Raw genomic sequence first — 11592 nt, forward strand, 5'->3', positions numbered from 1 at the left:
TAAGATCAGGGCAGTGTCAGGGTTCCACAGAGCAAAACCTCTGACATTTGTCTAAAAAAGGCCTTTTACCACAGCCTCCTGTGACAGCTGGCTTCTGGGAAGCCCGGTGATTCCAGCCCCTTGGTGTCTGGGGCAGATGTGGGGGTGATAGTGAGGCTTAAGTAGTGGTCTCAGCTTTCAGTTTTCTTAAAAAAGCGTATTTAAAATGTGAGTTGCAGAAAAGCTAGAAAACTTAAAGCAGGTGACCCCAAAGGGTCAGAAACAAAAGGCAAATGAAAAAGAAACTCTCATAAGTATATTTTAAAATCTCATTCTGTTTAACCAATCTCATGATTTTCTGGGGGTGTGACTCATAATTTTTTAATTGGGTTCGGCGATACTGCGCAAATAGTTCAAAAGATGTGAAGGGCAACTAGGAAAAGTCATAAAAATTAAGAACAATGTTTTAACAGTACATCAGAAGCAGGAATCCTGCCAAACAAGGAGTGGAGCCACTGGATGACTGAAGTGCTAAAGGAGCACTCAAGGAAGATGTGGCTGTTGCGCAGAGGGTAAATGAATTCTTTGCGTTGGTGTTCACTGCAGAGGATGTGAGGGAGATTCCCACACCTGAGTCCCTCTTTTTAGGAGACAAATTGAGTCCCACATCAAGGTGTCAGTAGAGGAGGTTGTGATGCTACACCCCATATTCATGATAGTGGTATGATTATGCCATGATCATGACATAATAATGATGTATCTGGTACAAGATATGTCTTGTGGTGTGTCACTGGAAAAGTTAGGATTTGCTGAATATTATTATCCTATTTGTGTGCATGTATTATTTTTGTACCTGAAGTGATCAATATGGACTATATATCTGTATTTCAAATGTGCTTACTCTGAGTAACACCCACAACTAGCCTTTCAGGTACAACAAGGACACTGGACTGTAGAAACGCTTAGACTTCCTGTGAGCATTTCAGCCACCCTATGAGTAATGGCTGCTATGAATTCACGGGGCAGGCAAGGGCATGGGACCAGACCTCATGAAACTGAACTCCAATTTGGTATCTGTATTTTTCCACAAACTGGGCTTGGAATTTAGCTTGAAACAAAGGGTTCTCGCCACGTGGAAAAACTAAATAAGGTGTGGAGTGATATCATCCCTTTGCCTCGGTCCCCAGAACAGAGAACTCCCAGAAACACCTGAGGATCAAAGATTGAACTGGGGGAAGTGCTGGTCTCGGGCTAAAAGGATTTCTAGCATCTGTATGAAAATATGGTGGACTGCTAGTATGATCAGTCAGGATGACAAACATCTAATCCATATCCTGTCTCTAGTATGTTAGGCTCAGTTTGCAGGTCAGTTTACTTGCGAGGTAATCTGCTTTGATGTATTTGCTATCGCTTGTATTCGCGTAAAATCTTTCTTTAGTTAATAAACTTGTTTTATTTTTTATCATAACCAGTGTGTTTTGCGTGAACCCTGATGTGCACAGCTACAACACTCACACCATAGCAACTCTTCTATATTTAACATAGTCCATCAATACATTCAGCGCAGTCAAAAACACCCCAACTTAACAAGATAGATAGAGAATGTACATCTACACTTCCATATACTCACACCATCCCTTGTAGAACAACCTGAAGTGTTATCCATCATCATCCTCATCACCTTCCCCATCACCACTAGTTGCCATCACTCTGACACCTGCCAAGGACTACATCTCCCTACTGCCCCTAGGTTGGGATGACACTTTTATAATTTGTTACACTGATGCCATTATATTTGATACATATTCAGCAGGGGATTTCCCCCCTTTCCTTGTTTGTATTTCCTCCCCTTACTAAGGTTGGAGTGTCTTTTTCCTCTAGGTTTGTATATCAATGATTTCAAATTATTATTATATACGTCAATTTGTTATTCTTGGCCCTTTTGTGGTTCGGTATCACATTTGTTATTTCTGTCCTAACCGGTTATTTGGTTTTTTTCCAGGTTGTGGTGTACCTGTTAAGTTTAAAAGGGTATGAACTTAGGAAACCTGATTTAACATCATATGTGGACCTTATGCTAAAGCTCATCACAGTCTATCTAGGTGAAAGGTCCCGAACATATGTGAGCTAACTTTGCTTTAGCTCAACATACAGGACGTGGCCTATAAGTCCCTTGCATTACAGCCAAACTACTTTAATATAAACTTATTATAACCTATTATAATAAAACAAATAACCAAACAATAAGGCAATAAAAAATCCACAAGAAAAGATGTATAGGCAAGCAAGCAGGTTAACCATATAGGGCACACTTGTGAAGGCCAAAAGAGGAACTCGTCCAAAAGAGAATCAGAGAAGTTCATGGAGAATAGGTCCATCAATAGCTATTAGCCAAGACGGTGAGTGACGCAGACCCATGCTCTGGGTCTCTAAACCTCTGACAGCCATAAGCTGGGAGCAGACACAGGGGATGGATCACTCGATAATTCCACTCTTCTGTTTGTTCCCTCTGAAGTATCTTCAAAGGCCACTCTCAGAAGAAAGGCCACTGGGATAGACGGACCATTGGTCTGACCTCATAAGGCCGTGCTTATGTTCTTAACTTCTTCCGCTGATCAATGTGCTGCTGCATCACAGAGCTGGCGTAGCCACCCTAGCAGACGTCCAGGGGATGCTCAGTGTGGGAAGCTGATGGGGGGCGAATGCTGCCACTTAGGGGTGCGGTCCTCTAGCACGAGGGACAGAGGCTCATGGTTTCAGCTAGAGCTGGGCTGGAAAACAGAAGTTTTTTTCCCCCATGAAAAATTTTGACCCAGCCCCAAATGTTTCTTTTTATCCATTTTTTGGAGTGAGTTTTCATAGAAAACGGATCATTTTTCTCTGAAAGCTCAGCTGCCATGATACTGCCCAGCTGCAGCTGCCTGGATCCCCAAGAGAAATTGGAGGCTTTTCATCTGCCTCGTCCTCACAATGTAAATGAAGGTGGCACTGACGGAGTCTATGGCGGCACTCTGGGTATGGAAAGGTTGAAACTTCCCGACCAGTCTATGGCTGGGGTATTGTGCCCATCAGCTTCTCTGACCAGCCCTCCCATCTCTGTGCAGCCCCCTCCACCCTGTACAACTCACCCTTCAGCAAATCCTGCGGGCAGTGGCTACTGTGACAGGCCCTGGTGGCATATCTCGGATTAACCTGTCCTAGCAGGGAGCTGGGGAGGCTCCTAGAGCTGTTGTGGAGGCTCAGAGATTGGGGGTGGGTGGGCCTAGCTACCAGTGGATCACTGAGATCTTTGCATAACTTTGGGGACCCTAGATTCTGGGTCCCATTTTTATTCCTCATGGAGAAGAGGAGGGACCCCCCCCCCGTAACGATCCCAGGAAATTGTATGGAATCCCCCTTCCCTGGTCTGCATCCTGGGTTTCTAATTCAGAAAAGGGGGCTGCTGGAGAAAAATCTGCTCCTATATTATATTATTATTATTTTATTTTATTTCAGCAAGATCACAACTGTGACAGCATCGTCATTACCATTCAGCTGCCCTTGAGGTAGCCCTGTGACTAATCGGAACCATATGGACAGTGATGACAAGCCCAGATTCCAGGAACAGAAGCTGCAGCAGGGCTGGCGCTGCAGTCCAGTTGGGTAGCATCACCGTGCAACCTCTGTGATTCGGCCTCCTGCAGTTTGCCATTGGCCGTGACGGGGTTAAAGATGATGCACATGAAACCAAGCAGCTGAGGTTCCCTGATGGCCAAGTGGCCCCCAAGGGAATGTGCAGGCATGCTTCATAAAGACACTTGCCTCCCTGTCTGAACAGATACTGTCTGCTTCCCATGCAACCTCTCCGATGACCTTTGTCCCTTTGGCTGAAGACCTCTGCTGTCAGCGGCTCACCTTCTAGCAGGAATTGGGTACGTTGGCAGGTTTCACTATCTTTAAAATGTGCAGTGAAGGGGAAAGGCTGCAAGCTGTTTCCATTTGCAGATGTTCTGTGCAGCAGCAGAGGATTCAGCTGGGCGGTTGGGGTGACTCAGTGACGGGGCTGGAGGGCAGGCAGCACTAGGTAGCTTGGGAACCTCTCCCCTACATCTGCCCATGCTGCTCCGTGAGTTATTCAAGTTTCACAAAAATCTGATATTCAAAGTGAACTCGGAATGTTAAAACCCTGATGCCCCGAGTCAGGATTTCTCAAGGGGTCCCATTTCTAGAGGTGCCGTGTGCTCTGGGCCCGATCCTGAGAGGGGCTGAGAAAGACGAGATCCCACAGAATATCACTGACTAGTTCCCAATCTCCACAGGTTCATTTTCTCAGGGAAATGTAAACAGCAAATTATTTTCATAGGTTTTACTCTCTGGCTTGATTGCCAATGCAGGAATTCAGAGCTGCCTTGCTCTGTGGTATCACCTGCAATTGGGCATATTTCCGTTTCCTGACTGGCTGTAGATACCCCTCAGAGTTACATGGCTACCTGCATCTCTGCCCCCTCTCTGGTCTTTGAGTGCCAGATGTCAGGCCTCGTAGCCTTCCCTCTTATGGGGTGGAATCCCCTGATACTCCCACCCTCAGACTGGGCCCTGGTTCTACAGCGCACTGCAAGTCGACTGTGCTTGCCCAGCAGGTCCGAGTGAGTTTGGGAGTCTGTGACTAGTGGTGAGATAAGTGACCAGCCAGCCTTCTTGAACCAAAACACTGTTTAATCTGAATATTAGGAATAAAGTGTAACATGGGAGAATAAGAGGGTTTTCAAACAACAGTCTGTAAATGTCTCTGACCCCAAGCCCTCCTGCGCTGACGGGGACCCAGACAGGCCGAGAGCCTTCAGACGTCCCCAGAGGTGTCTGTGCCTGTCAGTCTAAAGAGATTCTCATGACAGCTGCCCCACCTCTGGACACACTCCCAGAGCTGACAAAACAAGCTGTGTAATGTGGCTCAAGCCCGGAAATAGGCTCTTCCCAGCTTGTAGCTCCGGTGTTGTCTCTCGACCTCCCTGCGGTGCTGACTGAGCGATGACTTTTTCTTGAGCTGTTGCTTCCCTTCCTGCTTGTTCTCCAGCCGCCTGCTATTAAAATAGCAGGTTTCACCCAATGTAGCCATAACATAAACATCCCAAATGTTAACCCTATATAGCTCTACAGCAAACATCCCCAGAACTGGGTTTAACATACACATTCATTATGGCAGCTCAGCTCCATGTCTGTCAAAATGCTGTTCCCAGATGCTACGTATTTTATGAACGCAGGACATAGACAGTCAAAGAGCGAGAGAGAGAGAGCAATAGACTACTTTCATGAGGGAAATGAAGTTCCATTTCCATGAATACTCATGCATTTGACTTTGAAATCCACTTCCTGCAAACCCTCATCATGGCTGAATAACCGGTACTGGGGTTACTACGTACTAGTGAGTGAGAGCTCAGGGAATGAATATTTTCTGTACAGACCCCAAGGCCTGTTACCACTCCGGATACAGGCTACAGACTGGCAGAACAGAACCTGAGGAGAACCAGTCAGCTATTAACTGAGGGACAGAGGAGCTACTAGACTTCCGTTTACTGACAAGTGACTGAATGAGGGCTGGGACACTGCGATCTTTTCAGGTTCTGATGAAATCCAGATGACAGACGCTACATTTTAAGTCCCACTCTAACCTGAGAAATCACCTCTGAAAGAAGAGGAGAGGGGAAATAATGGGTTGACATGTTTCTGCTAAACTACAGACGTGTAAATGTTATGCCAAAACTTTTCATTGTAATAAAATATTGCAAACCAAACTTTTATGAGGAGCAGTGAAAACTTTACTGCTTAATGGCTTTTACTTTAGAAAGTATTTCAGAAGTTCTCCACATACTTTCTGCAATGGCTTGTGCTAATAATTCTTTGTGCAGCCAACAGCTGTATGATAGTATCCCCTGGTAACTGACCAGAAGCTGTTTCTATTTCTAATACTTACATTCAGGGTCATTAACACAATTCCTCACAAATACCGCTGCAATTCTGTCCAAAAAGTTATGAGAGAACAGAACCGCTGGTCTTGGTTTCAGTAGTGTTACAGAGCTGAGATGCAGGAAAGGGGAGTGCTATATTAGTTGTAAGTAATTTACGCCCATCACCTCTTACATGAGCATGGCTGAAGTAATTTGCACGCAGAAGTGGATATTAGTGCAAATCTAGTTTTTGCATATTCACCCATTCGTGACGCCAATCCCTCCCCCGCCCAGCTGAAGTAACTGTCTGTGTTAGCTTTCCAAGTATCTATAGACCCTTGCATGGGGACAGGAGGCAGGTCCTGTGAGGTAGATCGAATGCTCAGGATTCAGTTAACATTGACCAGGCAAAGCACTTCAGCTTCCATTGGAGGGATTCTTTGTGGTCATAGTGTATCACTAGGAGCATATGGTAAGGAAAAGTTATTAGAGCCCGGTTCTGACTCAATTTACACATGTAAATCTGGAGCAACCCTGCTGAAGTCACTATTATTGAATTAAGAACCTGGCCCTAAGAATTTATCCCATGTGCTGGAAAGAGACAGTGGAATAATTTGAAGTCTCAGCAGTGGAGAAAATAAAAAGTATATATATGAGGCAATGAAACACATTTATAAATAGCTTCAATGCAGGGCAGATAAATACAATGACCATCTTCACCATGCACTTGGCATGGTTTATGGACGTCATGATACAATGGGCCAACTCAGAGGTAGACGTCCAGAAAGAGTGTCTGTATGAAGGTCAGAAATGGAAAAACGCACAGTGATCAAGTAGGCTGTGGAACTCCCTGCCACAAGATATCAATGGGGCCAAGAGCTTCTCAGGATTCAAAGAGGGATGGGATGTTTAAATGGGTAATCAGGAAATCCAATACAGTACTGAGAATTTTTTTAGAAAACATCTTGTAAGGGCTCTAAACCTTCCTAATTTACACGACAAAATATGTCTATCTAGTGGGTGTCAGGGGGAAACTTTCCCTGGGATCAGGGTATCTCTTAGTTCCCTATTGCAGGGCTTCTTCCTCCTTCCTTAGCAGCATCTCGTACTAGGCACTGAACACTGGGCTAGACAGACTGCAGGTCTGATCTAGTCTGGCAGTGCCTATCTTCCTATTGGTGGTATAAATCCAAGACAATATATTTGCTGATTTTCCTTGAGGTCCTGAGAATCCCTAGATTTTCACTGAGAGGAGAAAGATGTCTCGCTAAATATCATCTAGTCTCCTGTTCTTTTTTCTTTCAGGAAGGAAAGTTCAAAAGTCCCTGGACCTGCCCAGTACATTATGTCAGCTGTCAATGACACCGACTTCAACTCTGTAGTGTTCCTTCTCACTGGGCTACCTGGGATGGAAGACGTCAATCTCTGGATCTCTATCACCTTCTGCTTCATGTATCTCATTTCCATAGTAGGAAATTCAGTCATTCTATTCATTATAAAAACAGATCCAAGCCTCCATGAGCCCATGTACATTTTCCTTTCCATGTTGGCCGTCACAGACCTTGGCTTATCGATAGCCACCATGCCAACAATACTGGGCATATACTTGTTTAACTCTAGGGAAATCAGCCTCAATGCCTGTTTTGCCCAGACTTTTTTCATCCACTCGCTTTCCAAAATTGAATCCTCCATCCTCTTGTTGATGGCCTTTGACCGCTTCATCGCAATCTGTAACCCACTGAGATATACTTCCATCTTAACTCCACCGAGGATAGCCAAGATGGGACTTGTGGCTGTGCTAAGACCAGTGGCCATGATACTCCCACTCCCCATACTCCTGAAACAGTTCAGATACTGTCGAGACAATATCCTCTCCCATTCCTACTGCATGGACCAGGACGTCATGAAGGCAGCTTGTTCAGACATCTCAGTGAACAACATCTATGGGTTGTTTCTTACATTCTTCATGGTGGGGTTAGACTCACTGCTCGTATTTCTCTCATATGTGATGATCCTCAAAACAGTGCTGAGCGTTGCATCCCACACAGAGTGCCTGAGGGCCCTGAACACCTGCGTCTCCCATCTCTGCGCTGTCGTGCTCTTCTACATATCAGACATTGGCCTGGCTTTGATACACAGATTCGGAAATAGCTCTACTCACTTGCTTCAGATAATCCTGGGCTACGTCTACCTGCTGGTCCCACCCCTGATGAACCCAATCGTGTACAGTGTGAAAAGCAAACACCTTCGTGAGAGGATAATCAGGGCATTTGTCAAGTGAAGGGTCAGTTCATCACCTGGCTCCAGCACTGGTGACATGGGAGAGGAAAAACACGAGCGATGGCCATGACCACGTATTTCATCCTGGAACCTCTTCCCTGGAGGCCCTTTCCTCTGCCCCATTTCTTCCCTGAAGACGACACCTCTACTATTCCCCTTTACCCGAGACTCTGCCCCCTTTCCAGGCTGGAAGCCAGAGCCAGGCCTTGGTAAGAGCTGCCCAGGGAACCAGAGCCACAGTGAGGCGCCCCACACCCTCCACATTTTATCCCCCTGGATGTACAAGTCAGGGAATGTGGAGAGTCTGGGGCTTACCACAGCAACCTGTACTTCCAGGGCAGCTCTTACCATGGCCCAACTCTGGCCTGGCTGGGAGGACGAGCCTCAGTGATCATGGAGGAGCAAGAGGCTGGGCTTAGTGAGAAGATATGGGGCAGGGGACAGAGCTTCAGGGGAAAAAGGGGAGTAGGGTCTGAACCAATGCTTACCACAGCAATCAGGACAGTGGGTCTGATCCTGAGTAAAGGAGGAGGCTGGGGCTGGAGGGTAGGAGACCTTGTGTTTTGGAGAAGACTGAAAAAATATGACCCCACAAAGGGGGTTCTTGTTTTAAGTATCAGAGGCTGAGAGTAATTCATTGCAAGAACCTTAGAGGGAAGGGCAGGCTTCCTGCAAGGCCGCCACAGACCACAAGGGGGCACTCTGGGTTAGCCCCCATCCGCAGGGATTTGGCCAGAGTGGGCTGTGCTCTTGGAACCCGTTATCAATGGGTGGATGTCAGCCCAGCCCCCAGGCTGCTCTAAACTCCGCTGAGGCAGGGGGAGAACAGGCCAGCGAATCAAACCCCTGGAACTGGCTCCTGGCCATCCCTGCCCTCTGCAGCACAGCGAGGAGCTCTGCTGGCACAGCAGAGAATGCAACTGGACCTGTCTCTGCTCAGGTGTCTGGAAAGCTGGTCCTGTGGTCTGGGCACTGCTCGGTAACTCCAGACAGCTGGGTTGGATTCCCAGACTGTGCGTGACTGTGGCCAAGCCATTGGATGTCTCTGCACAGGTGGATAATAGCCTTGCCCTGCCTCACAGCGGTGGCGAGAAGATAAATATATTCAGTGCGGTGAGAGACTCTGAGACCCAAAAATCATTGTGGTGTCAGGGTTCCACAGAGCAACACCTCTGACATTTGTCTATAAAAGGCCTCTTACCACAGCCTCCTGTGACATATGGCTTCTGGGAAGCCCTGTGACTCCAGCACCTTGGTGTCTGGGGCAGATGTGCAGGTGACAGTGAAGGTTAAGTAGTGGATTTCTTAGGGTAATCTTGGAGTGTCACAGAGACACCGGGAGTTTCAGCACAGTCACAGAGCCAGTGATTGTAAGTCAATGAGGCTAAATGGGTCTAACTGCCAAACTATGGATCAATGGCCATGGGCCCTCATCTTTGATGGTCTGGCTGGGAGAAAGCAGTCTGAGGGCAAAGGTCAGCTTCACACCTTGACCCTGTAACACAGACATGGCTGAGCACTATGGTGACTGGGCCCAGGCTCACACAGGTTTCAGCAAAGGCTGCTTCCACAAGAAAGGGACAAACACATGGGAAGATGCTCTCAGAGACACAGGGAAACCAGGCTGGGTCCCGAGAGCGCCTTGGCTTCCCAAAAGAATTTAAGTTGGGCCAGATCTGTTTGCTAATAAACCTACTCATTTTAAGGAGGCCGGGGGTGACTGTATAGCTCTGGTCACAAGTAAGAGTCTCAAGTGTCCAATCAGTGCTGCTTGGTGATAAGCTTTTATTATAGATGGGATGTCGTTCCCAGCTCGAAGAGCGGGATAATATAAAACATCAGAATATAAGAACAGCCGTACGGGGTCAGACAAATGTTCCATCTAGCCCAGTAGCCTGTCTTCCAATAGTGGCTAATGCCATGTGCCCCAGAAGGAATGAACAGAACAGGCAATCATCAAGTGATCCATCCCTTGTCGCCCATTCCCAACTACTGGGAAACGAAAGCCAGAGATACCATTTCTGCCCATCCTGGCTAACTGGCATTGAAGGACCTCTCCTGCACTAATTTATCTTGTTCTTTTTTGATCCCTGTTATAATCTTGGCCTTCACTAAATCCTCTGTCAAAGAGTTTCACAGGGTGGCTGTGCGTTGTGTGAAGAGATACTTCCTTTTGTTGTTTTAAACCTGCTGCCTATTAGTTTCATTTGGTGACCCCTAGTTCTTGTGTTATGAGAAGGAGTAAATAACACTTCCCTATGTACTTTCTCCACACCTGTCATGATTAAATTGTGAGATTCCTCTCATGATGGGAAAGGATCTCGTTTACAGGGGAAAGAGGCCATATATCCCGGTTTCACTGTGACAATCTTGAGTCTTCTAGGCCAGCGTATATTCTTGTTGAGTGATTATAACCATTCAGAGTAGCAACTTTTTCCAGTTGCATCCAAAATAGAAATTCCCTCAAGACAATAAATCGTAGATTCATAGAATTTAGGGAAAGAAGGGACCATTAGATTATCAAGTCTGACCTCCTGGAGAATTTCTCCCAGTTTACCCCCAATGACTTGTATTTCACTGAAGCATCACTTCTGTTCCTCTGAAGCGTATCTTCTAGGAAGGCATCTAATATTGGTTTGGAGATATCAGGAGAATCCACAACGTCCTTTGAGAGTTTGTTCCCCTGGTTAATTACCAACACAGTTAAAAATATGTGCCTCATTTCCAACTTTAATTTCTCTTGCTTCAGTTTCCAGCCATTAGTTCTTGTTATAACTTTCCCTGCTAGGTTAAAGAGACCATTAGTACCTGGTATTTCATTCCTGTAAAAGTGCTTGTACACTGTTATCAAGACAGTTCTCAATCTTTCCTAGTTCGAACTACTACATGCCAATTTATAGAGCCTCGACCAGGGGTATTTTATCAGCTACCCAAGATTCATAAACCTGGAAACCGTGGATGCCCCATCATCTCAGGCATTGGCACTCTTAGCAGGATTACCTGGCTATTTGGACTCTCTCCTCAAACCCTACACTACCAGCACTCCTAGTTATCTTCGAGACACCACCGACTTCCTGAGGAAACTACAATGCATTGGTGATCTTCCTGAAAACACCATCCTGGCCACTATGATTGTAGAAACTCTTTACACCAATATTCCACACTTGGATGGACAACAAGCTGTCAGGAACAGTATCCCTGATGAGGCCACAGCACACCTGGTGGCTGAGCTTTGTGACTTTGTCTTCATCCACAACCTTTTCAGATTTGGGGACAACTTATACCTTCAAGTCAGCGGCACTGCTATGGGTACCCTCATGGCTACACAATATGCCAACATTTTTATGGCTGACTTAGAACAACGCTTCCTCAGCTCTCGTCCCCTAGTGCCCCTCCTCTACTTGCACTA

The 11592-nt window shown here is 46.3% G+C and overlaps 1 protein-coding gene across 1 annotated transcript; it reads left to right on the plus strand.

The window, feature by feature from the left end:
* Positions 1-7248: 7248 nt before the first annotated feature.
* LOC135895160 (olfactory receptor 51G2-like) lies at positions 7249-8184 on the plus strand. Its single transcript, XM_065423231.1, has one exon. The coding sequence runs from the start codon at positions 7249-7251 to the stop codon at positions 8182-8184; it is 936 nt and encodes a 311-aa protein (XP_065279303.1).
* Positions 8185-11592: the final 3408 nt, after the last annotated feature.

Source organism: Emys orbicularis, chromosome 1 (assembly GCF_028017835.1).
Source record: "Emys orbicularis isolate rEmyOrb1 chromosome 1, rEmyOrb1.hap1, whole genome shotgun sequence".
NCBI classification, from domain to species: Eukaryota; Metazoa; Chordata; order Testudines; family Emydidae; genus Emys; species Emys orbicularis.

What these genes read in the sequence shown, in the direction of transcription:
- LOC135895160 (XM_065423231.1), top strand. Translation starts at nt 7,249, where the DNA reads ATGTCAGCTGTCAATGACACCGACTTCAACTCTGTAGTGTTCCTTCTC.